Below are 27587 nucleotides of genomic sequence, written 5' to 3'. Positions count from 1 at the left end.
AGAGCCACTGGGGCAGCAGCATCTATTTTTGGAGCCCTCCACCTTAGAGACCCTGGGGGAATTGAGCAGCAGATCTGGGTCTCAGTCCTGGGGAGAGGAAGAGTGCTGGCATGGTGGAGCTGGTGGAGGCTCTGAGAGGGAATCCTAGTTGCAGATCCAAGGCTCAAAAGAATTCTTACGGTTGCTCCCAGACTAGAGTGCAAACTAAGAGAAGAGCAAACTCCTCTCCCTTGATTGTGCCACCTTGGAGAAACTGAGAATTTACAGGTCCCCAGGGGTATACCCTCCACTTGACAAAGGACTCTAAAGTCAAGTAACTGGCTGGGAAAATGTCCAAAAAAGGGAGAAAAAAGTAAGACTATAGAAGGTTACCTTCTTGGTGAACAGGTTATTTTCTTTCATCTTTTCACTTCTTTCAGATGAGGAAGAACAAAGCATACCAGCAGAGGAAGACATAAAACTCAAGGTTTCTACATCCAAAATCTCCAAAAAACATATGGAACGTTCTCAGGCCATGGAAGAGCTCAAAAAGGATTTTGAAAATCAAGTAAAAGAGGTGGAGGGAAAACTGAAAAATGAGTGATGCAAGAAAATCATGAAAAGTGAGTCAACAGTTTGCTAAAGGAGACCCAAAAAAATACTGAAGAAAATAACACCTTTAAAAATAGACTAACCCAAATGGCAAAAGAGGTCCAAAAGGCCAATGAGAAGAATGCTTTAAAAAGCAGAATTAGCCAAATGGAAAAGGAGGTTCAGAAGCTCACTGAACAAAATAGTTCTTTAAAAATTACCAATTACCAATAGTTCTTTAAAAAAAAGCCTATCACTTTATGAGAAACCAAGGAATTGCAAAACAAAACCAAAAGAATTAAAAATAGAACATAATGTGAAATACCTCATTGGAAAAACAACAGACCTGGAAAATAGATCCAGGAGACAATTTAAAAATTATGGGACTACCTGAAAGCCATGATCAAAAAACGAGCCTAGACATCAACTTTCATGAAATTATCAAGGAAAACTGCCCTGATATTCTAGAACCAGAGGGTAAAATAAATATTGAAAGAATCTGCCCATCACTTCCTGAAAGAGATCCAAAAAAGAAAACTCCTAGGAATATTGTAGTCAAATTCCAGAGTTCCCAGGTCAAGGAGAAAATATTGCAAGCAGCCAGAAAGAAAATATGAGTATTGTGGAAATACAATCAGGATAACACAAGATCTAGCAGCTTCTACATTAAGGAATCAGAGGGCTTGGAATATGACATTCTAGAAATCTAAGGAACTAGGATTAAAACCAAGAAATCACCTACCCAGCAAAACTGAGTATAATACTTCAGGGGAAAAAAAAAAGGTCATTCAATGAAATAGAGAACCTTCAAGCATTCTTGAAGAAAAGCCCAGAGCTGAATAGAAAAATTTGACTTTCAAATACAAGAATCAAGAAAAGCATGAAAAGATAAACAGGAAAGAGAAATCATAAGGGAATTACTGAAGTTCAACTGTTTACATTCCTACATGGAAAGATAATATTTGTAACTCTTGAGACTTTTCTCAGTATTTGGGTAGTTGGAGGGATTATATACATATAGACAGAGGGCACAGGGTGAGTTGAATAAGAAGGGATATCTAAAAAAAATAAAATTAAGGGGTGAGAGAGGAATGGGACAAATTATCTCTCATAAAAGAGGCAAGAAAAAGTTTTTTCAATGGAGGGGAAAAGGCAGGAGAGTGAGAGGGAAAAAGTGAAGCTTAATTACTCTCATCACATTTGGCTTAAGGAGGGAATAACATGCACACTCAATTTGGTATGAAAATCTATCTTACACTACAGGAAAGTAGCAGAGAAGCGAATAAGAGTGTGAAGGAGATGACAGAAGGGAGGGCAGATTGAGGGAAGGGGTAATCAGAATGCACAGTATCTGGCGGGGAGGGGAGAGATGGGGAAAAAATTTTTAACTCAAATTTTGTGGAAATGAATGTTGAAAACTAAAAACCAATAAATAAATAAAAGAAAATCCCAGAGAATCAACTAAAAAACTATTTTAAACTACTAACAATTTTAGCAAAGTTGTAGCATACAAAATAAACCCACATAAATCATCAGTATTTCTATATATTACCAACAAGGTGCAGTGATGAGGTACAGAAATTCCATTTAAAACAACTGCGGACAATACCCAGGAACTATAAGAATACAACCATAAAACACTTCATACACCAAGTCAGATCTGAACAATTGGAAAAAATTTATTGCTCATGAGTAGGCTGAGCCAATATAATAAAAATGACAATTCTACCTAAATTAAACCATTTATTCAGTGTCGTACTAATTAAACTATCAAAAAATTATTTTACAGGGCTAAAAAAATAATAATGAAATTCATCTGGAAGAACAAAAGCTCAAGGGTATCAAAGGAATCAGTGAAAAAAAATGTGAAAGAGGTAATCCATACCAAAGCTCAAACTATATTATAAAGTGGTAATTATCAAAATAATCTAGTACTAAGAAATAGAGTGGTGGATCAGTAGAATGAATAAGGTATAAATTACATTATAGTAAATGACCACAGTAATGTAGTACATGATAAACTCAAAGATCAAGATTTTGGAACATAAACTTATTATCTGACAAAAACCGCTGGGAAAACTGGAAAACAGTATGGCACAAACTGGACATAGACCAACTTCTCACACTGTATACCAATATTAGGTCAAAATGGGCACATGACTTACCCAAAAAAGGTGATACTATAAGCCAATTAAGAGAACATGGAATAGTTTATGTCAGATTTATGGTGAGTGGAAGAATTTAAAACCAAAGAAAATATAGAGAGCATTACAAAGTGCAAAATAGATAATTTTGATTATACATAAAATTAAAAGGTTTTGCACAAACAAAGCCAAATGTAGCCAAAATGAAAAAAGCAGAAAACTGGGGAAAAAATTTTTTTATAACGAGTATATATAGAGAACTGAAGTCAAAATTATAAAAATAGTCATTACCCAATTGATAAGAATATGAATAGGCAGTTTTCAGATGAAGAAACCAAAGCTATCTATAGTCACATGTAAAAATGTCCTATATCACTATCATTTAGAGAAATGTAAGTTAAAACAATTCTGAAATACCACCTCATACCTATTAGATTGGCTAATATGACAAAAAAAGAAAATGGTGGATGTTGAAGGGGATATAGAAAACTGAGACAGTAATGCACTGTTGGTGAAGTTCTGGACTGATCCAAAAATTCTGGAGAGCAATTTGGAACTGGCTATAAAACTATGCATACTCTTTGATCCATCAATACCACTAGGTCTACATACCAAAGACATCCAAAAAAAAGGAAAAGGATTTATACAAAAATATAATAGCAGTTTCGTGGTGGACAAGAATTGGAAATTGAAGGGATGCCTATCAGTTGGGGAATGGCTAAATAAGCTGTGATATATGATTATAATACATTATTGTGCTGTGAAAAATGACAAGCCAGGATGATTTCGGAAAAACCTGGACTTATACAACTGAGGCATAGTGAAATGAACAGAACCAAGAGAACACTGTACATAATAACAGCAATATTGTTTAATGAAGAACTACGAATGATCCAGGACAATCTCAAAGGACTAATCATACTATCTACCTCCAGAGAAAAAACTGATAGTGACTGAATACAGACTGAAAGCATGCTATTTTTCACCTCTCATTTTTTTTCTTTTGTTTGAGTCTTCTTGTACAAAATGATTAATATGGAAATGTTTTACATAATTGCACAAATACAATCTATATCTGATTGTTTACTGTCTCAGGGAGGGGGAAGGGGAAGAAGGGAGGGATGCATGCAATTTGGAATGCAAAAATTTAAATAAAAATGTTTTAAAAAATGGAAATAAAAAAGATTAATCTCTAGGGATATAAAGAATGACTGTCATTCAAATATCTGAAGATAACCTATCAGGTCCCAGTACACATATCCTCAGTTCCTTCAAATGAGAGAAGGGACTACTTTTTAACCTTTATTTGTACTTCTTAATAAATGATTTCTGATTTGACCTGGCATATGTTGACCATTTCTAAATGGTCAGACTCATTGTCTAAATGTCTAAATGGTTAGACTCATTGTCTAAAAAAAATTCTGAATGTAATAAAGCTAATAACAATTTTGTTCTATATTTTTCATAATATCCACATTTTAAATAGAGCAGCCTTCTCTTTTCTTTATGAAGACCTAAAGCATAACACGGCGTAGTAACTTTTACAACATATCTGTATCAATTATACTTATGTCAATTATTTGTATCAATTATAAAACACGTTTATTGTAATTTAGAATTGTGTCTCTTCCAATATAATTTTAAAACCACCAAAATCAATAAAAATCTTAGTTTTAATCAAACAATAATTGTACAAATAGCAACAGAGGTTACCATTTAGAAAGAAAGAAACCTGCTGGTATAAAAAAACAGTAAGAAATGAGCCTTTATGGATTTTTTTTCTTCTTCCCTTTGATGGGTTTGGCAAATAAGCTAGGGTCTATCTGTTCCTTTGCTAGTCCTCTGACAGAGAAGAGCCTTGCTGCTCTTTCCTGTAAGGTGCCTCCACACTTAAGTCCCAGAGCCATTAATTCCAATTTAAGCTTATCCAAACCCAATACTTCCATTTCTTCAACTGAGCTGAATGCCAGAAGATCTACAGGTTCTTGAACATCCTAAAAGAAAAAGAAAAATGACTCAAATACCCATGTTTCTGTGAATATAGACTTCTTTTCTCAACTACAAAGTATCTATTTTATAGAATTTCCATCTAATTTATATTTTTTCCCCAAAAAGCACTCACTTATAGGAATTTTCAATAGTGATTACCAGTAATTAAGAATAACAATCTTTTATAATCTATACTCATAAGTACCATTTTGTTTTAAAACTGTAATAAAGAGAATAAAAGGACATTTAAAGTATGTAAGCACTCAGCTCAATCTTTTCTCTCCTCTTATCCACTAAAAATGCTCAAAAATGCATCACTGTTATCTAGGATAAAAGTTTCTCAATAAAACTTTTGCTGACTTGAACCCATTAAATCGTGATTTGCTGTCATTCATTCTACCTACATAACTGTGGTGTTGTCAGAGCTTCAGATTCCCCCTAGGGGCTCAGTAAATTCAACTTCTCTCTAGCCCTCACACACCTTTGTAGACAACAAATTAATCAAAACAAATCAATTAATTTTTAAAAAATTAATTCTCAACTCCCTGTTTAAAAAAAAAAAAAAGGTTTCCTCAAGTTATTTTGAGATGATAAAAGCTGTAGGGAGCGATAACACATTTCTTTTTCATATTTCTAAAGGTGATGCAATAAATGATAAATGCTATTACATTATTCTTTAGTGCCATTTGCAAAATAAGGAACTCAGGATAGTACCTACGACAGAGTTTTTCTTAATATAAGGAATAAATTCCCTCATATGTTCGAATATAAACTGATATTCCAAAAGGTGGGGTGGGGAAATAGGATTATTCTTACCTACAAATAACTGAGAATTCAAGAAGGTGTAAATTGGCTGCACTGTCCAAAGCCAGCTTCATTACTTATGGAAGGATGCCACTAACAATACCTTAGAAGATTTTAGAAAGCTACATATGATGCCTTGAATACAAGATGTTGATTTATAAAATCAGTGATGCAATATAATTATGTAAAAGGAAACCAAAGAAATTTTCTGTTAGTTCAGATTTTAGCTGTTCTGTCCAGAAACCTGTTAAATCAAAGTATGACCTTTCAAAGGCCTTCCTCAAATCCACCCAAGGAAGACAACTGAAGGTTACTTTGGATACAATTCTGAAGAATGTCAAATGAACACTGTTATCATTATAAGGCAGAAAGTCATCAAAGTTTGATGACCACTCATTCAAAAGAAGGCTCTCCTCTCCTGAAAACCTTTTCACACATTCAAACTGTATTTTTCACTCAGGAGGAAAGAATGAGTCATTACTGCTTACTTAAGACAAGACATTCACTATCCAATACAAGAGCACCACCTAGTGACAAAATGTCAAACTTCCAGTGAGTGTCCTGTGATGGAAGAGACCTACACAAACAGCCAAAGCATATAAACTTGATCTCAATCTGAACTTTTGAACAAGAGAGCATTTTCACTTAGTGGCTAATGACAAAAAAGGGCAAAAGGTACATTTAAAAGCCACATTTCTTGTTACTATGAATATAGGAAGAAAATGGATTTCTAAGAAACCTACCCTAAGAAATATGACTTACTTTGTTTCCTTCCAGGCTTCCCTCTGGTTTATCAAGTAGCATCTTCACTGGGTTTCCTTCGGTCACTCCTTTGGTTTCTTCTTTCCTGTCCTGTGCTACATTTGTCTCTAATTCCTTTCCTGCCTTCTTGACACCCATTTCTCTCTCCTCTTCCATCTCTTCTGTCTTCTCTAGTATCTGTTTCTCCACGGGCTTTTTGTCCATCTCCCCACACATGTCAGCTGGGGCAACAGTGTCAGAGCTAATGGTGGGCACCAGTAGTGTTCCTGATGCACTCACATCTACAGAATCTGCTGACTTGTCACCATTATCTGTTTGGCCATTTAGTGAGTGGAAGCTTGTTCCTGAAGTGCTAGGGACTTCTTCACTGTCCCCGTCATCTGAACTTCCAGCATCCTCTAAGCCTTCCATGCCCATCCTGTCAGAAAAGAAACAATATGATTTACAGTTACTGGTTTTGAAAGATGGTGCTATTTATTTGTCCGAGAAAGGGTTATTAGTGTGACAAAAAAGGAGCTTAAAGTAAGAGAATTTCAAGGATACAGGATAAACAATGGTATAAAAGATCCAGAAACTGGAAAATACCCTTGCTTCATAATCAATTTTAATTTTTAGTGTATTATAAGGGATTCATTTAATTTGTAAAAGTCTTTTATTCTGAATTTATCTTAATCCTAAGAAATTTGATAAAGCCACAAATAATTAAAAGGAAATGTCAAAAATTTACTCTAAAAAAAAAATCATTTTTTAAATTAAAAAATCTATTTTCTCCTTCTTTCTCCCTTCTCTATTAGAAAAAAGGAAAGAAAAAACTCTTGCAACAAATATGTATGACCAAGCAAAATAAATTCCTGCACTGTCACATCCCAAAACCATATGCCTTAATTTGCACCCTGAATCTGTCAGGAAATGTTTAGCATGCTTCCTCATGGGTCCCCCAGAATTATGGTTAATCACTGCATTCTTAAATCTTTTGAAGTTGTCTTTCTTTATAGCGTTGTAAATTATTCTCTTGGTTCCATTACTTCATACCAGTTTCCCCAGGTTTCTCAGAGACCTTCATCATTTCCTTCAGCATAATAGTAATTTTGTAAGTAAAATTCCCATTTTGTAATCTGTTCAGTCATTCTATAACTGATGAGCACCCTTTTTAGTTTTCAGTTCTTAGCCACCAAAAACAGAGCTGCCATAAATATTTTTGTTGATGAATTCTTCTCTTTATCTCTGGTATAAGAGCCTAGCAGTGCTATCAATGGGGCAAAAGGAATGCAGGTTAGTTTGGGGACATAGTTTCACATTAGCTAGACAAATTCACAGCTTCGTCTGTAGTGCATTAATATACCCATTTTCCAACATTTTCACAGCTCCTGCAACGTGACATTTTTTTTTGTCAACTTTGCTAATCTGAAGGGTGGCACCTTAGAAATGCTTTACTTTGTATTTCTCTAATTAGTGATTTGGAACATTTTTTTCAAATGCTTATGACAGCTTGGATTTCTTTCTTAGAAAATAGCTTGTTCATATCCTTGAACCACTTCTCCATTAGGGATTTACTTTTTTTTCCCTGAAGAATAATGACAAAAAAAGGTAAAAGGAGAGACAGGTCAACACAAAGAATAACACAACCAAGTAACCCATCAATCTATCGGACCTTATATGAAGCTGACTTCTCCCATGAGCCAAAAAGCCCTGAAAATAAAAACATTCACTCTTCTGTGATTTTCCACCCTGATTATGAAAAAAAAGAACTCTGTTGATTCTGTTTCTATAAAAATCTATAATAAGAGTATTTCAGCCATCATTATTAAATTAAGTGAAGTGGAAAGTATTTCAATTTAAAGGCTGTATACAGCCCTGGAAAGGTTTCTAGGATTCAGAACTAAGAGATCATCTAATGTAACCTACTCATAGAATTGATAAGGAAACTGAGGTGTAGGGAGATGATATAACTTAAAGTCACAGATGCAGGAAGGATGAGGGTCAGAATTCAAACCTAAATCCTTTGATTCCAAATTCCAACACCTTTTCTACTACACTATTTTTGAGCACCCATTTCACTATCCTATGAACATTTTTACACAAGGTAGTTTCATAGTCATTTGTTCAATAATACTGCAACTAGTATCATATAACTTGCCAAAAGCATTTCCTTTTCTTTGATTTGATTCCATCACTTATCTCAGGCTCATTAGGTCGTTTCCTACTGTCACTAATCTCAGGTGACACCATCTTGCTGGAAGCAGCCTGCATACCTGAACAGAAAATTGAACAATTTAGTTTTCCCTATGTAGATCATTTATGAAAGCAGTCTGAACTAAAAAGCTGTATGCATGCATGGATACACACACACACACACACACACACACACACACACACACACACACACACACACAAACACAAACACCACCTTAGTATCCAAATGTTGAAGTTCATTTTTCAAAAATAATTAACATGTGAGCCATTTCTTACTATATTCTACTAGATTTTAACTGGAAACTCAATAATAGCACTTAGTCAAAAGTATTAAAGTTGTGATAAAGTTAGAAACAAGTAACTTTTATTCTTCTCTTGAAAGCCAGCTTAAAGTATAAATTTACAGGAAAATTATTTACAGGAATTATATATAAACATATATATAATTATATAAAATTATTTACAGGAAACAAAACTCAGAGAATTCAAATCAAACATTTATGATGTGCCTTTTTTGTGTCATTTATTAAGACACTGTGTTAACACTGAAGACATGAACCTACAAACCTTTCTCTCAAAGTTGACAATCTAATGGGGAAAGTGCAAAGAACAGATCTAAAAGAGTGGTGTCAAATTCAAATAGAAACAGATTCCCTAAGGGCGGCATTATTTCATTTTGTTAAATATTTCCTAATTCTATTTTAATTAGGTAGCAGGCTGGAGGAAGGGCACAGTAGAGCTTTGCAGGCAGGCCAAGAATTTGACAAGTAACCTGCAGCCTTGAGGCCACATGTGGCTTTCTAGGTCCTCAGGTGTGGCCTTCTGACTGAGTCCAAGTTTTATAGATCAATCCTTTTATTAAGGGGATTTGCTCTCTCAAGTTTGGATTTAGTCAAAGAACTGTACTTGAGGATCTAGAGGGCCACATGTGGCCTCAAGACCACATGTTCCCCACCCTTGGTCTAAGCAAAGGCTTATAAGCTCTTTGAAAGGAAAGAGAAAACTTTTACCAGGGACAGGAAATGCTACACTTAATTTGGGCCACTAAGGAAAAGAGTGATGTCAGCAGATGGAGAAGAGTCTAAACAGGAGTTAAAATATCTGAAAAAAGGCTTGCATGGCATTGTGGGTAAACAGCTAGTATCAGAGTCAAGAAGACCTAGTTTCTCACCTTTGATGGATGCAGCCTGTCTGGGTAAAGTCACTAACCCTAAGACTCTAAGGTGTAGAACAATGTGTGATCTGCCTCAGTGGATGGAACTTCCTTAATGTAGGCCCTTAAAGCAATGAAATCACAACTCCAGATTAAAACAGCACCCCAAAGTCTGGAAGAGCTCTTGTGATGATGCAGCCTCCACTCCTACCTTTGAGGACTGAGTCCTCCAAACGTTCAGCCATCTCATGACACTGCTGCTGATAGTCAGGACTGGTAAAGTGGTGCTTTGGCTCCACCAGCTTGCGCTGAAGCCTCTCCAGGCGCCTCTGTTCCTTTTCTGCTTCTCTTTCAGCTTGCTGCTTGACCCATTCAGCCATTCTGGAAGGGGGGAAAGCCGATAGACAATAACTACCTTTAACAGACTTACATGGCAAAGGACAAGTAGCAACAGAGGGGATAAGGGATTCAAGAGAAAAAGACTGTGTAGAGTTGAAATGAGTAACCATAGTGTTGAGGAGAGGGGGAGGAGAGAGGGGGAGGGAGGGAGGGAGGGAGGGAGGGAGGGAGGGAGAGAGGAAGAGAGGGGGAGAGAGAGAGAGAGAGTCTGATTTAAAAAATCAGGGTTAATGGCTTCAGAGTATTGAGGGTAGAGACTCTGACTGGAGGTTTCAATGATGGTGGAGAACAGATGACCTAGTAAGGGAGAAGCAGAAGTAGAACATAGAAGATATAAGTTATGGTCAGTTAGAGGAAGAAGACAGAAGTGAGTAAACAGAAAAAGTAGAAGACACAAGGCATACCTTATGGTCAGATGACTGTCAGAGTTCATACTTAGACACTTGTGGGTGATGTTGAGATCTAATGTGTTGCTATTTCTAAAGGACTGAGGTAGAGGGATGGAGTAGCTCGTACGATTTAAGGAGATTTAAGAATTGAGAGATTAGGGAATTTGAGGATGCATCTGTTTGAATATTAAAATTCTCCAGTAAAAAGGCAAGATTTGAAGAGCCACCATAATTTAGATTGAGCAGACAATTTGAATCTCAGGAGATTTATGCCCTGAATTGATATGTATACTAAAAGTATGCCCAGAAAAACTCTATGTTGTCAGTAAGCAAAGTCACAAATAGATCACAAACAGATAAAAAGAAAAGGAAGGGGATAACCTAACTTGAATTTTTTACAACATATGAAATCCTGACAACATATGACAGTTCTGCAGGTATTCACAGAAGTGAGTTAAGCTGGGGATATACTTTAACTCCTTCAGTGGGCCAAACAATCTGTACTGTATAAAGCTGAACAAAATGCATTCTTGGAATCATGGTAGTGGAGGGTAGACATGGAGATGTTTGAAATCACTGGACATATTGTACACCAAATTCCAACATAAAAGTGAAACTATCTGTTAACAAATAAGAAATGACTGGTTTCTAAAGTGAGAGCAATTGCAGAATTGGAAGTGTAGAGTCAAGACTACCGACTAGTTAGGGCAAAGGTCAAAAACTCAACACTAAATCAGAAGGACAAAGATGGGAAGAAAACACTGTGTGAAATCATGTCCTATTCAAACAAGCTGATACTGAAAATCTCCAGCATGTCTTTACCGGGGACAAAGAACTGGAAATTGAGAAGATACCTACCCTCAATTGGGGAATGGCGGAACAAATTGCAGCATGTGATTGTGATGGAATACTATTGTGCTATAAGAAATGATGAGCAAGCAGACTTTAGAGAGGCCTGGAAAGACTTGCATGGGCTGATGTAAAGTGAAATGTACTGTGTACAAAGTAATAGCAATATTGTAAGATGACCAGCTGTGAATGACTTAGCTATTCTCAGCAATATGATGATCTCAGACAACTTTGAAGAACTTACGATGAAAAATGCTATCCATCCCCAGAAGAAGAACTGATTGGTGTCTGAATACGGATTGAAGCACACTTTTTAATTTTCTTTGTTTTTCTTGAGGTTCCCTCCACCTTTGGTCTATGTCTTCTTTCACAACATGACTATCAGGGAAATGTTTTGCATGATGACACATGTATACCCCATATTGAATTGCTTACCTTCTCAATGAGGGAAGTGGAGAGGGAGGAAGGGAAACAATTTGGAACCCAAAGTTTTAAAAACAAATGTTAAAATTATTTTTACATGTAATTGGGGGAAAAATAAAGTTAGTAATACAATTTTTTTTAAAAGAGAAAAAGAAAAAAAGAAAATCTCTAGTATGATCCATTCAAACAAGTGGACAATGCTAAAAATTGGCAGACAGATAAATATGAAGATATTGACATGGCTTATGGCTGCTTTTTAAAGAAGTGTATGTTATATTAAGGGACACACACACAGACACAGACATACACACAGCCAAAATGAGAGCATGGCAGTCAAAGGTGAACTTCATTTACAAAAGAGGATAGTGAAATACCAGGAGCAGTGTAGCCTCATGAAACAGCAAAAGGCCATAGAAGGAAATATACAGAAAATTTGCCTTTAAACCTAAGCCAAGTTTGTTTTTTTTATATCCAACTAAGCCATCCTAACCTCACAGTGAAATGAAAAATATCAAATGGACAGAACATAGAGTATATCTGCCAATATTTCTATAATACTCTTAACATCAGTTATAATGAAAGCACTACATTTGGACTCAACAACTCAGATGCCAATCTGCTATATGCGGATGTAGAAATGGTGCTAAGGAAGATGGAAATCAAGGCTACACCAAACCAAACACACAGAAGAAACCCATGTGTCTATAGGCAAAACAATTTTGAAAGCACTAGAAAGGTAAATTTTCAAGATTTCTCAAAAACAGGAAGGTAACAATCAGGAAAAAAAAAAGCACAGATGCTATATTTATCTGTCAAAAAAGAAAGAGAGGCCATCAACAACTACCAACCCATATACCTACTTTCTCATCTCTACAATCTACGGGAATAAAATGATCATCTAGGAAGGCCTTTATGAAAATACAAGAGAATAGGCATTCTCTCAGACCCAGACAGCTCCTAAAGCAGGCTTTATTGTGAAATGTTTCCCTTCTGTGAACTTCTCTATCACTACTGTTAAAGATGCCGCCATCCTCCCAGTTAACCAGGGTTTAAACCTAGATGTCATCCTCAACTCCTTACTCTCTCACCTCCCATATCCAATCTGTTGCTAAGGCATGTCAAACTTAACTTTTAATTGGTGCCCTCTTCCCTCCTTAGAGACACAGGTGGTAGAACAGTAGACAAAGCACTGGGCCAGGAGTCAGAAAAATATGAGTTCAAATACAGCCTCAGACATTTACTAACTGTGTGGCAAGTCACTTAATCTCTGTTTGCCTCAATTTCCTTAACTGTAAAATGCGGATAATAAAAATAATAACACCTACCTTTCAGGGGTGTTGTAAGGATCAGATGAAATAATATTTTTAAAAAGCACTTACAGTGCCTGGCACATAAAGAGCTATATATATGTTTATTCCATTCCCTTCTCTCTCCTCTGACACTGCTACCCCTATGGTACATCACTTTCTCTCTAGATTAATGCAACAGCTTCCTTCCCTGCCTCAAGTCTTTCTCTGTGCCAGTTTATCCTCCACTCAGCTGTCAAACTGAGCGTCCTAAAACAGAGATCTGACTATGTCATGTCTCCCTCATTTAATAAACTCCAGGATCTAGTATCTTCAAAATCACATATAAAATCCTCTGGTATTCAAAGCCCTTCGTAACTTGGCTTCCTCTAGCCTTTCCAGTCTTCTTAAAACTTTTTTCACTGGCTTTCCTCCATTCCTGAAATGCTCTTACTACTCATCTCTGCCTCCTGGCTTCCTTCAACCCTCAGCTAAAACTCTACCCTTCCACAAGTCCTCCTTCCTACTCCCCCCTCAATGCTGGTGCTTGCCCTCTGCTGATTATCTCCACCTTCTCCTGTATGTAACTCGTATGCACATCATAGTTTTCATATTGCCTTCCCTTTAGACTCTAAGCTCCTCAGAGCGGGAGCAACAGTTCCTGGCATGTAGTAGGTAACTAATAATAATTAGCATTAACTGACCACTCTGGGGAGCTAGTAAATGACAAGCTCAGCAGAAGTTAGCAAAATGATGACAGCAAAAATGTGACTTTGAGCTGTATCAAGGGAGATGGAGCTTCTAAGAATAACCAGGTGATGGTCCTATATTATTCTGCCCTGATTAGGCCACATCTGGAGAAGTAGGTGTTCTGGACACATTTCAGGGAGAAAACTGGTTAAAAGGAAAGCACTCAGAGGAGACCAAATGGAAAGGTAAGGGGGTCTCACGTCCTCATGCTGATACGAGGATCCAATGAAAGAACTGGAAATGTTCAGAACAAAATAAGAGAACACTTAGGATAGGCATGGTATATGTCAATGTAATTCATGGCATCAAACTCAAATAGTGCATATTGAAATAGAAAACCACATATTAACATTCTACTGTAGTTTTTTATTTATTTTGTTAGGTATTTTCTATCTGTATTATAAACTGGTTCCAGGGGCACACTTGTTTGACACCTCTGATATAAATGACAGTCACATGGAGAGAAAGAGTCGCTCTGGGTGGCCCCAGAAGGCAGAATTAGAAAGAGTGGGTATAAGTTGCAGAGATGCCCTTTTGCTTAATACAAAGAAACACTTCCTAACAGTCCAAAAGTTAAATGAATTGCCTCAGAAGGTAGTGGGTGTCTCATTATTGCAGGGCTTGAAGTAGGATACCCTTTTATCAGCTGTGTTGTGGAGCAAAGGTTCTTAGTCTGGGAAACACATATTTGGTTTTTAAATATTTTGATAACTTGGTTTCAATTTGATTGGTTTCCTCTACGATTCCATGTATTTTATTTCACAAATTTAAAAAATTATTCTAAGAGACTCAAAGGCTTCACCACACTGCCAAAAGGAATCTGCAATCTCATCATTTTATGCCTATGACACAAAGTTAAGAAATAATTGTTATAGAGTCTGTCAAATAATAAGAAAATGTGGAACAGACAGTACTGATGAGCACTGAACTAGGCATAGAGCTGAAAAGGAGTAGGAGAGCTGGCTGAATTGCTTTCAGGAAATTGCAAAGCTCTTTTACTGACCCCAAGCTCCCCATAAAAAGCAAAGTCATTCAATACCAGCATTTTATCAGTGTTACAATATAGCAGCAACATGTGAACCACCACTGCCTAACAACTAAGGATGTCACACAGAGGGCAACGGAGCATCACAAAGCTGCTGTTGGAAGGCTGAAATATCTAACCAACAAACAAAGAACTTTGAAGAACAAGGGTAAAGGATGTCATCCAAGAATCGTGTTATAGAAAGAGATGGGCTGATCATGTGGCAAGGACAACAGATGACAGGTTGAGAGCCAGAATGTTCTACTGGTATCCTCAAAACATGTTGGGTGGACTCCTGTAGTTAACTTTTGGAAAACATAAACAAGTTTCAATCTCAGTACCATTGGGAACTATCAAACTCATGAGATCACAGATCAGTCTGAGTGCTTGAGTAAGTTAACGAAAGGTATGCTTCTAAGGATACCTTTCAAAGAGGCTCAGGCCATCAATGCTCCTAAATGCTTAGACATTCTTAAAGGCAACATGCAAATATAAATAAAGGATTTAAAACTGATCTTTGGCAGAGATCTGAAAGGATGTTTAAGATGCTAAGGTACCTGAAAAGGCTGGCACAAAGCCCTTTACCTGTTAATAGACAAGCAAACTAGTCACTGTGTCAAAAACCCTACTTCTCCCACAAAGACAACAAAACCAGACACTACGCTGGGACCATACTCCCTCCTTCTAAGCGAAGGATACAGACTATGTGACTATTCACATGGTACAACTTCCAGGGAAGACTTACTGTTCTTAATCCTCTAGGGTCTCAGAATACTGTAAAAAGTATTCTGCTATACAAAACAGAACACCTAAAAATGTCTTTCAAAATAAAATCAGTAAGAATTTCAATTTAGTTCTTCAGATTTAGAAAAACCAAAGAAAACAAAGTTTTCTGAATAATATAATATTAGGGGATGTCAATGATAGTCCTTCTTTCTAGAAACAAAGAGTTTTAAAAAAACTTTATGTTCTGCCACAATAGTCTCATTTGATGCTGGACACACTATCACCTTACAATTATACTGCTGGTTACCAAGCTTAACTATGAGTAACTAGAATTTTGAAAAATAACCTCTCCATGTAATGACAAAATTTCAGTGTAACAATATTACCATTGTCCACATTGGTGATTTGGTGTTATAGCTCTCACTTGTAATGTGGGAGGCACAGGTTTCATTCCGGTCAAAGCAATAAAAAACTTCTGAAGAGGTACTGTGGTGCAACAAAAAGAGCACTAGACTCAGAGCTGGCATTAAATTCCAGGACTTCCACTAATAAACTGTATGGCTTTGGGCAAGTCACTTTCCCTTTCTGGTCCTCAGTTTCCTCATCTGTCAAATGAAGGGATTAGACTAGATGACCTCTAAAGGTCCTTTCCAAGTCTAAATCTATGGTCCTATGAATCTGAGGGGAAATATTCAAAGTTTGCACTTTTGACCTATATGGTTAAATATAAGACTGTAGTTTTTTGGAAGCTTTTTTTTTAAAGTTATCTTACGCCTTTTCATGGTTGACATCTCTAAGTCTCCTTCCACTGAGATCTCGACATGCTTCTCGATTAGTTGTCTTTTCAATCTGAGCACCAAGTGCTCGAAGCATAGATCCAAAACCTGAGGAAAAATGATAAAATTTCAAATGAAAAATTGTCCAATATACATTTTTTAAAATGTCCAAGCTGCTGAATTTTGATAGTGCTAAATTTTATAACACTAAATAGCTGCTATGCAAGCTTTAAATCCACTGTGGGGGGTAAAAGAGAAAAGCTCATTAAAAACATGTAATATGTTATATGCAGTTTTATCTAAGGACTACAAAGCATTTTAATTGTCCAAAAAGTTGCACAAGTAACAAATCTAAAGATTAAAGGTGATCTTGAAAATTTTGCAAAACAAATTAAGGTTCTGATCACCCCAAGCAACATACATAAAAAGATCTGCAAACCACTTTTTTTCAATTAAATGATTTTTTTTCCTTTTTAGGTTCTTTTTCCTTATGGTAACAGTTTTTTCTCCCATAAAAGCACCTGTGCTCAGCTAAGATATTCCAAAAGGACAGGCAGACAGCCAAGGGTTCTGAGATAAATAGCTGTGGAAATCATTTGGTAGGAGGTTGCAGAGTTTCTAAAGGAAATGTAATTTTAAGCTGTGACAAGTTAGTCTAATGAGTTCCTCCTGTGGGATTCAAAGTTGTTAAATATTCCAAGTTGCTATTTCCTAGCTCTTCCAACATTTGAAGTTATCTAAGGTTCCAAACAGACGTTGTGTGTTCTATCTAGAGAAATCCCAGGAAGCATTTACATTCTGTGTTCACTTCCATAATTTATTCCCCCATCCCTTCTCAAATATTTTACTCTAGACAAATTATTCTTGCAAATTGAAATCATAAATATGATTTTTCTACTAACTCTTTGCCTCACTTTCATTTCCAGTCCTTAGTATGAACTTGGAACTCTGCTGAATCTCTAGCAACCAACTGAAAAACTGGTAAGCGCAGAAATATTATGTAAATATTCTTCCTTTTATTTTAAGCAAACTATTTAATCAGTTGCTTCTCTTCAATTCCTGTTACCAAAGCTTTCAGAGACAGGAGTTGTCAGATTGCTAGGGAAGAATTCTTTTTAGAAATCAAAGGAAGGGAAAATATTAAATAGGAACAAAAATAGGGCCTAATATCTAGATATATCATTTTTCCTTGGTAATAGCAAACATTAATTACCTCCTTTTCCTCCACAGAGTCTGGGCTCCAGACTATAAACTGCTCCATATTGAACAATATCTTCAGTATTAGTTAGCTGTCCATTACACTTCACATAGAAGCAATCCACGGGAATACCCTAAATGCAATAAAAAGTTCTTTAAAAAATGCTAAACATTTTTTAAAATTAGAGTGCAAACAAGATCAGGAAAACTCTAACTGTACATACACTATGTACACAAACAGGCCAACTGTGGAAGAACTTTAGATGGACTTGGAAGGAGACACAAAGCAAATATATTTGCTGTTACCTTGTTCATTTGTTTGGCTTCATGTTGTCACATACTAAGATATTTACGTAAGATAAGTCTTTATTTTGTATCTCTTTTTGTTGATTAAATAGTTCATAATTTTTTAAATAAATATGAATGTATGTAAAAAAAAAAACATTAAACACAGAGTAGATACTGGATTATAGGTATAATCCAACTCAGATTCTTGGAACATATTTTAAAAGACTCTCATACCCCTTCTAGTTATAAAACTGCTACCTTCTGTGTAGCACAGCATCTGGCTTGGCCATGCTAAGAAGTTTTAGGGCCAAAAACAAATTACACAGTGATTTCCATAAAATATTTTTATACCAATGAAATCAAGCTAAAATGAATTATAAAGAAGAGCCTTGAAGAGGGGAAAAACAAATCACAAAAAGGCAACATGAAGCCTGGGGTGGAGGAAAGTGGGATGGAAAGGAGGGGTGCCTTAAGGAGCTTCAGAAATACATTATCATTTTTGCTGTTCTTTTTTAAAGCACCAGCTGGCTCTGCTAACTGTCTCCTTGAGTCACTGCCAATCACTGCAATACCCTGGCTCCCTAAAGCACCAGGTTAGCTTCACTTGACAAAATATCAATTTAGTACATTCTAGGAGCCCTCAGTGATAGAGTGAGGGAAAAAATGGCACAAAAAGTTTCTCTTTATCATGAAAAGGTCTTATCACCTTACACCTGGACTACTATAACAGCTTTCCAGTTGGCCTTCCTGCTTCAAGTCTCATCCCATTCTAATCCATTCTTTATTCAGCTGCCAAACTAATCTTGCTAAAGTGTAAGCTGGATCATGTCACCACTGCAGCCTCATATTCCAAGTCAATAAACTCCAGTCTCCCTATTGCCTTCAGACCAAATACAAAATCCTCTGGTTTTGAAAGATCTTCACAATCTGGTCCTTTCCTACCTGTCTTGCACCTCACTCTCCTCCATGCACTGTATTCCAGGGACTCTGGTTTCTTTGCCTTTCCTTGAACAACATACACCATTTCCTGATTCTGGGCATTTTCTCTGGCTGTCCCTATGCCTGGAATTCTCTCCCTCTTTGTTTCAAGTTTCCACTAAATCTCACTTTCTTTAAGAAGTCTTTCCCCATCTTCCTTAATGTGAGTGCCTTCCCTTTGTTGATTATCTCCAACGTATCCCGTATATATCCTGTATATATATATATCTTGTATACAAAATACATATATATATCCTGTATATGAAAATATATACATATATACATATATCCTGTATACATATTGGTGCGCATCCGTTTGCATGCTATCTCCCCCAGCAGACTGCGAACTTCTTTGGGACAGGGAAAGTTTTTGCCTTTCTTTCTTTACACCCCAGGGCTTAGCACAGTGCCTGGCACACAGCACATATTTAACAAATGCTTGCTGACTTCCTCAGTCATTAGCCATTGCACAGATAAACACTTCCCCCGTGGGCTTTGTTGTCGTTGAGAGCATAGTTATTCTGTTTTACTCGAAACGTACTCCAAGCCTAGTGGTCCAAGACCTGCCGTCTTCAAAGGACCACAGACCTAAAACAGGACCATTTAGTGCAGGCCCTCACTCTACAATGAGGAAGCCGCGTCCAGGAGAGGCAGCTACAACCGTCGGACGCGGGATCGGAACCCAGGTCCCCTGATTCCAGTTAGGGCTCTTTCCCCACGGGAGCTGTGTTCAATCTCTCCTCGCTGCGGTGGTTCTGGTCACGTACTTGTGGTTTCCTTGGCTCCGATTTAACTTTTGACTTTCCGCCAAGGATCCTTCTCCTCCCTGGCCCCACTCTGCACCGACTCACCGACCTCAAAGCCGCTCGTCAAGGGCCGAGAGAACTCAGACAGCTCCGCGGACCGTTTGTGAAGGGGACGGCGCGGGGGAAGGAGGAAGGGAAGCTGGGAAGCCACTGTTTGCAAACCTTCACTTCCTCCTGACGGACACGGTCCAAGTCACCGCTGCCGGGGTCGGAGCACTGGTTTAACGGGAGAACGAGAGGAAAACACCGACGCAAGCCCCCCAAGCTCTCGGAGCCGCGCACCTGCGGGCTGGGGGTCAACGCCCCGCTCTCGCCGGCTTCCTCGGGGGTGGCGGACACGCCCTGAGCCCCTGGAAAGGCCGGCCCTGAGCGGCGCAGCCCCGGCGCCCCCGACGTCCGAGGGAGACGCCCCGGAGCCGGCCTGGACGGGCCTGCCCGATCCGCGCCCACGCTCCCTTACCCTGTGCCGGCAGTGAGAGCCGATGAAGTCCCGTACCGAACCCCGAGCCGAAGACCACGGCACTGCCCGGCACCTGGGCCCGGGGCCGCACACCAGCACCGGCCGCCGGGCCGCCATCTTCTCAGCCGCTGCGTCCGGCGCGTCCTGATGACTCACAAAGAGACCCGGCTCCCAGGCCCACCTCCGGCTCCGCCCCGCCCTCGCAGCCGTTTTTTTCTTTTTCCCCTTCCTCTCCCTCCCCTACCCAGAAGGGGGTCACGTGAGCCGAGCCCAGGGGAGGTTCCGGCGGGGGAACAGGAAAGGTCTGGCGGAGGCAGATAAGGGAATCCGGCATCAGGGCGAGGCGTTGCTAGGGGGCGGTTGCTAGGGCGGTGCTCGGGGACACGCTCTATATAAGGGCAGTGGCCGTAGCTAGCCCCGAGTTGCCTCGGTTGGCCTGTTTGTCTACGGTAAATGCGCCGTGGAGCCCCGCCTTGTGGTCACGTGCTCCATCGCAGCCAATCCGCTGCTCTGTTGCTGGAAGGCTGGCACCGCGGCCCTCCGAGAACCGAGCAGGGTAGGGACAGTCTGGGGGCCGTGAGGTGAAGGAAGCCGCGCGCCTTGGCTCGTGTCACCATCCCGCCGCGGGGCATCGTCGTGCCCCCCTTGACTGTGGTCAGGCTCCGTGCCCGAGCGAGGGCCGGCCTCCGGTTTCACGGCCGGACTCTCCTTTCCGGCTGCGCCCTGCCAACGCGGAGGTGTTTACTCATCCTAGAGGAGAAACGCAGACCTTCCTCCTCTAAAGCCACCTCGAGCTAGTTACGAGGGCGGGGCGGGGCGGGGCGGGGCGCCCAGGGGGCCTCTCTACTAGGCCCCGGCGTTTGTTTCCAAACTTTGGAACGGTTTTAAAGATGACTAATAGGGAAGGTCCGAAGGGTTGTATCGCGTACTAGCGCCTAGTTTCTGCCTGACTCCTCCATTAAGCCCCGCCTTGGTGGCCCGTAGAACTCGCATTCTGTCCTGACAAAGATGCCGTGGGCAGTACCAGACTTTGCGGGCCTCCACAGCCCCCAGGCTTAAACAGGATGCAACAAGACCCCCGCAGCTGCGCCGGCGCTGCCCACGTGGGAGGAGCTGCTTGGGGCTCCTCCGGTCCGTGGAGGGACACCCTTACCTGGGGTGCTCCGTACGTGCTCCTTGGAGACCTCGGACCGCGGTGGAAAGGCACGAGTGCGCCCTTTGAAAGCAGCAATTGGGTCGTTCTGCCCCTTGTATAGCGATGCGAGGGGTCACAGCTCCTGCTCGAGTTCTTCCCCGACCCCTCCCCCCATTCAGCAGAGTAGAAGGAGTAGAAACTGAGTGCTCCCCCTGAAAAAAGTCAGTGCTGTTAGAGACGTGTTCATGGTTTTACTCTTCCAGCAGACAGGAAGAGACCGTGAAGTAAACAGTGGCTGGAGATGGCCTGGCGGAAGGACTGAGCCAGGGGGACCTTTGCCATTTCTGAAGTCAGTCGTTAGGATGATCTCTTGTCAGTTGAAAGAGTCATTTTGGGCCGTTGAGAAAATCACGCTGATGGAGGAAGAATTCAGCCGTGGAGAGGGAATTGCTTGTTTGCTTTCGTACGTCTCCTGCCACCCCGTTGGCCATGGCATCTTGCAGTTGGGCACCTTGCTCGGGTAGAGCTCCTGAGGAGCCGATGTACTCCTCTGAGAACTGGGCAGAGAGAGTCCGGCTGAGGAGCCGAGCTGAGCTGCACGAAGGAGCAGGCCCGGGGAGCCCAGCAGAGGCACTGTGCCCACAGGGAGCGCTGGGGGAAAGCAGTAGGGAGGGAGAGAAGATACCAGGGCCCTGTAGTGCCAGAAGTGTGATTATCTTGGCCATGTTATCGCCACATGTGGGCCTTAGCGCTAGGTAATCTCTATGGGCGCTTATCTTCCCGCTGATTGTTTTTGTAGGAGAGATTTCCAGGTCTGTAGAAAAAAATGTTACTCATTTACTCATACTAGGCCATTTCAGTCAGTGCATTTGCTTTGAGCTAATTGTATTACCTGGCTGATAAATACACAGACAGGTTCTTGTTATCTATAATGTAGACCCAAAGGAATACCCTGTCATTTCATTAATATAGGAAACACAGGGATGACAAAAACTCCCTCTACCAACTCAGGTTGGTACCTTCTCAGCAGCTTATGGATGTAAAGAATCAACTAGAGCAGTGAGAGTGGCTTGCCTGGGGTCACGCAGTCAGAAGCGGGACATGAACTCAGGACTTCCTAGCTCCAAGGCCAGATCCACCATGCTCCTTCTCTTGTATTCTTATGATACTCATACATGACATTTTACCCTAAGGAACTAACAATACTATATACAACTTGAGGACTAGCATTGTTGGCTTCCATCTATAAATGGTGGCACCAAGCCAGTGAGATACCTGTGCTCTTTCTGTGGAAAGATTTCTTTTTTTTTTCAATTAATTTATTTATTTCACTCTTAACATTCATTTTCACAGAATTTTGGGGCTCCAAATTTTCTCCCCCCTTGTCCCCTCCCCCCACCCCAAAACGCTGAGCATTCCAATTGCCCCCATCACACTCCACTCTCTCCTCCATCATTCCTCTCTGCCCTTGTCTCCATGCTCTACTCTGTCCTGTTGGGCCAAATAACTTTCTATACCCCTTTACCTGTATTTCTTATTTCCTAGTGGCAAGAACAGTACTTGACAGTTATTTCTAAAACTTTGAGTTCCAACTTCTTTTCCTCCCTCCCTCCCTACCCCCTCCCTTTGGAAGGCAAGCAATTCAATATAGGCCAAATCTGTGTAGTTTTGCAAATGACTTCCATAATAGTTGTGTTGTATAAGACTAACTATATTTCCCTCCATCCTATCCTGCTTCCAGTTATTTCTATTCTCTCTTTTGATCCTGTCCCTCCCTGTGAGTATTGACCTCAAATTGTACCCTCCTCCCCATGCCCTCCCTTCCATCGTGTCCCCCCCCACCCTGTTTATCCCCTTGTCCCCCACCTTCTTCTATTGTAAGATAGGTTTTCATACCAAAATGAGTGTGCATTTTATTCCTTCCTTTAGTGGAATGTGATGAGAGTAAACTTCATGTTTTTCTCTCACCTCCCCTCTTTTTCCCCAAACTAAAAAAGTCTTTTGCTTGCCTCTTTTATGAGAGATAATTTGCCCCATTCCATTTCTCCCTTTCTCCTCCCACATATTTCTCTCTCACTGCTTGATTTCATTTTTTTTAAAGATATCCCATCCTATTCAATTCACTCTGCACACTCTGTCTCTATGAGTGTGTGCGTGTGTGCATGTGTGTGTGTGTAATCCCACCAAGTACCCAGATACTGAATAGTTTCAAGAGTTACTAATATTGTCTTTCCATGTAGGGATGTAAACACTTCAACTTTTATAAGTCCCTTATGACTTCTCTTTGCTGTTTACCTTTTCATGCTTCTCTTCATTCTTGTGTTTGAAAGTCAAATTTTCTTTTTAGCTCTGGTCTTTTCATCAAGAAATGCTTGAAAGTCCTCGATTTCATTGAAAGACCAATTTTTCCCCTGAAGTATTATACTCAGTTTTGCTGGGTAGGTGATTCTTGGTTTTAGTCCTAGTTCCTTTGACTTCTGGAATATCCTATTCCATGCCCTTCGATCCCTTAATGTAGAAGCTGCTAGATCTTGTGTTATCCTGATTGTAGTTCCACAGTACTTGAATTGTTTCTTTCTAGCTGCTTGCAATATTTTCTCCATGACCTGGGAATTCTGGAATTTGGCCACAATATTCCTAGGAGTTTCTCTTTTTGGATCTTTTTCAGGTGGTGATCGGTGGATTCTTTCAATATTTATTTTGCCCTCTGGTTCTAGAATCTCAGGGCAGTTTTCCTTGATAATTTCATGAAAGATGATGTCTAGGCTCTTTTTTTGATCATGGCTTTCAGGTAGTCCCATAATTTTTAAATTGTCTTTCCTGGATCTATTTTCCAGGTCAGTTGTTTTTCCAATGAAATATTTCACATGATCTTCCATTTTTTCATTCTTTTGGTTTTGTTTTATGATTTCTTGGTTTCTCATAAAGTCATTAGCCTCCATCTGTTCCATTCTAATTTTGAAAGAACTATTTTCTTCAGTGAGCTTTTGAATTTCCTTTTCCATTTGGCTAATTCTGCTTTTGAAAGCATTCTTCTCCTCATTGGCTTCTTGAACCTCCTTTGCCAGTTGAGTTAGCGTATTTTTCAGGGTGTTATTTTCTTCCGCATTTTTTTGGGTCTCCTTTAGCAGGGAGCTGTTCATACTTTGCTTGCAAGTCTTTTATTGCTCTTCCCAGTTTTTCCTCCACCTCTCTAACATAATTTTGAAAATTTTTCGAGCTCTTTATGACCTTTTCCCAGAACTGATCCCATTGAGTGGGCTGGGATGTAGAAGCACTGACTTCCATGTCTTCCCCTGATGGTAAGCACTGCTCTTCCTCATCAGAAAGGAGGGGAGGAGAAACCTGCTCACCAAGAAAGTAACCCTCTATAGTCTTGGTTTTTTTCCCTTTTCTGGGCATTTTCCCAGCCAGTGACTTGACCTCTGAATATTCTCCTCACACCCACCTCACCTCCTGATCCTCCCAGCCAGCGCTTGGGGTCTGAGACTCAAATGCTGCTTCCCAGCCTCAGGGCTTTGGGCGGGGGCAGGGCTGCTATTCAGTGTGAGATCAAGTTCAGCTGCCCGGGTGCGGGCAGGGCCGCCTCCCAGGCTCAGTTCCCTCAGGGGATTTATGCAGAGACCTTCAACAATGGATCCAGGCTCCTGCCTGCTTGGGGAGCCTCGGTCTGCTCCCGCCTCCGCTGTTGCCTCCCGAGGGGGCCTGAGTATGGGGGCACCCCACTCCTCTCTCGACCCACCAAAGAGACCTTCTCACCAACCCCCATCACCTGTGGGTGGAGGGACCCGTGCGGCCACTGGAGATCCTGTCCCTGAAGTCCGCTCGGATCTGCTCCTCTCGGTGCCGTGGCTGCGGCAGGGCTGGGCTGGGCTCCTGTCCGCAGCGCGACAGACCTTTTGCGAGAGGTTTGCAGGTCCCTCTGGAACAGAAATCTTATCCGCTCCGCTGTTATGTGGCTTCTCCTGCTGCCGAATTTATTGGCAGCTCTTTACTACAGATATTTCATGGGCTGTGGGTTCAGAGTTAGTGTATTTGTGTGTTTCGGCTCCGCCCCCCTGGAAAGATTTCTTGGAAAATGTTTTACAGATATCTGTTTTCCTTGGTAAACTGATGACTAACATTTATGTATCATTTAAAGATTTGTATATACTTATTTGACCCTCAAAACAATACTATTATTATCCCCATTTTACAGATGGGAAAACTCAGCCCCAGGTTAAATGCCTTGGATCAGAAAACTATCAAGTGTCTGGAGCAAGATTTGAACCCCAAATTTTCTGATTACATCTAGCACACTATCCACTACTCCACCCTGCCTCCTTAGAATGGAAATGCCTTGCAAGAAGGATTCATCCTAATTCTGTCACTCCACTTGTGTGATGCTGGAACAAATCACTTATCTCTCTGGACCTCCTCTGTAAAATAAGGGTGGGATTAAGAACTCTTTCCTAAAATTTGATAATTTAGCTAGTCATACAAGACATATGCCTAGAAGACATGACATATGTCATGAAGAACTAGGACAAAATAAGGCTTATCTTAGAGAAGGATCTAATGGTTGAGATATCCTTCATGTCAACTCTTTAGAAGGCCCTTTGGACTCTCATTCCTTAGCCCATTTACTCTTAGAATGCACAATTCAAACAAATTTAGTTATTTGTTTTCCAAACCCACAGCATCTTAGAAACATTAAATTAGAAGAGAGAGAGAAGGGGCTGCTTTAGGTAGAAGCAACTGAAAGCAGGGAATAGTGACAGATGACATAACAGAAAAAAATATGAAAAGCAGACAATAATGCAGAAGGCATAGCAAAATGGCCTTGTGTATTTCAGCAGACCTTGAGGGTATAAATCTATTAGCACACTAAAAGAACGAATTTTTGATAAAAAATGAGCCTGAGTCAAGGTTAAATTATGTTTAGTATATTCTATTTAGACTGAGTGTTATATAGTGGCTAAGGTGCTACACTTGGAGTCAGACATGGATTCAAGTTCTGCCCCTAATAGAGTTTTAGGCCTATGGGCAAGTCACTTCTATAAATTTTTGACAACTTTCTCAGACTATGTAGTCTGAGTTCCCACATTAAAGAAATCCTAAATCCTTGATATATACTTTATTTTAAAAGGTACTGAAATGTGTAATACACTTTACAGAGATATCTAAAATGATTAAATTAAAATTATATCCAAATTATTTAAAAATTGTCAAAGTTTTAATTTTTGAAAGGACAAATCTTAGCTAGGAAAGACTAATTCTGTTTAGGTTTTATTGGGCTGCAATTTTACTATATATTTATTCCACCCAAAATCATTCATGTAACCTAATATGATGCATAAATGTCTGAAGGCATTTGTGAAATAGGTACAAATAAACTTCTTGAATAAATCAAAAGGATTAATTAAGCACTTACTATGCTCCAAGCAATGTACTAAGACTAGAAGTATAAATAAAATTATTATTACTAATGTGATCATAATAATAATAATAATATTAATAATAATGCAGCACTTTAAGCTTTGCAAAGCATTTTATATGTTACCTCATTTGATCCTAACAATAACCCTGGGAGGTTATTGCAAATGAAGATATTGAGTCAGGGAGAGGTTAAGTGCCTTACCTAGGGTTACACAGCTAGAAAGTGTATGAGGCAAGATTAGAACTCAGTTTTTCCAGACTACAAGGCCAACACTCTTTACTTCCCTACCAAGCTACCTACAAAATTGAGACAGACTTTCATCTCAAAGAGTTCTGCCCATTAATTTTGCCAGGACATAAATTCTACTCTTATAATTTTAATTTCTCTTTTAAACCACTCAGGGACAGAGTGTTGTCATTCCACGTTCTCAAATTCCAGAGGGTCATCTGTCTCATCAAGTTTTTATTCATAGATACCTGAACTCATTTACTAAATCTTGAGTTGCCTGGACTCATTTACTATGTCTGGAGGGCATATTTCCTTCTGCTGTTAATTTTTCCTGTTGTCCTACTTACTTAAATTCAAGGTCTTTAAGTTTTCTTCTTCTTGAGATCTTTAGTAATGTTAGTCCTTTTTTCCTCCCTCCTTATGTTCCCTATTGCTCATTCTCTGATTCCCTCCCCTCTCCTGGTGGTTTCCCTGGAATTGGATCTCAAAGCATCTCAGCCTCCTTCCACATTGGGCAATTTACAGTTTACCAGCGTAAGTATCTGCCCCAAGTGACTTTTGGAGGCACAGAAGTGGCCACAGCTGAATGTTGAACTCTTTCCCTCAGGTTTAGTGGATTGCCACAGGACCCTCCCACCCTCCTCCAAACACACACAGACACACACACACACACAGACACAGACACACACACACACACACACACACACACACACACACACACACACACACACACACACACACACACACACTCCTGTTCTGGTGTCCTGCCCTGCTCCCTCTATTCCTCTATTCTCTCACCTAGCATTGGTGGTTCAGTTGCCGCACTGGTGCTACAGGGT

At 39.9% G+C, this 27587-nt stretch overlaps 1 protein-coding gene across 1 annotated transcript; it reads right to left on the bottom strand.

The window, feature by feature from the left end:
• Positions 1-3563: 3563 nt before the first annotated feature.
• SDE2 (SDE2 telomere maintenance homolog) lies at positions 3564-20412 on the bottom strand. Its single transcript, XM_072647696.1, has 7 exons — positions 19967-20412; positions 17451-17568; positions 16234-16345; positions 9827-9996; positions 8407-8521; positions 6270-6687; positions 3564-4708 (listed from the first exon to the last, which is right to left on the bottom strand). Exons 1-7 carry the CDS (start codon positions 20081-20083, stop codon positions 4481-4483), a joined length of 1278 nt encoding a protein of 425 aa, XP_072503797.1. The 5' UTR covers positions 20084-20412; the 3' UTR covers positions 3564-4480.
• Positions 20413-27587: the final 7175 nt, after the last annotated feature.

The sequence above is a fragment of the Notamacropus eugenii genome, chromosome 2 (genome assembly GCF_028372415.1).
Source record: "Notamacropus eugenii isolate mMacEug1 chromosome 2, mMacEug1.pri_v2, whole genome shotgun sequence".
NCBI lineage: Eukaryota > Metazoa > Chordata > Mammalia > Diprotodontia > Macropodidae > Notamacropus > Notamacropus eugenii.
The sequence above is the reverse complement of the archived record's forward strand: the minus strand, read 5'-3'. Positions and strand labels throughout refer to the sequence as shown.

Excerpts from the sequence above, each read along its gene's own strand:
- SDE2 (XM_072647696.1), bottom strand. The coding sequence starts at position 20,083 with ATGGCGGCCCGGCGGCCGGTGCTGGTGTGCGGCCCCGGGCCCAGGTGC. Across the intron at positions 9,997-16,233 it reads GATGTCAACCATGAAAAGGC|AATGGCTGAATGGGTCAAGC; the intron begins GTAAGATAACTT and ends CCCCCCTTCCAG. Across the intron at positions 8,522-9,826 it reads GGAGGACTCAGTCCTCAAAG|GTATGCAGGCTGCTTCCAGC; the intron begins GTAGGAGTGGAG and ends TTTTCTGTTCAG.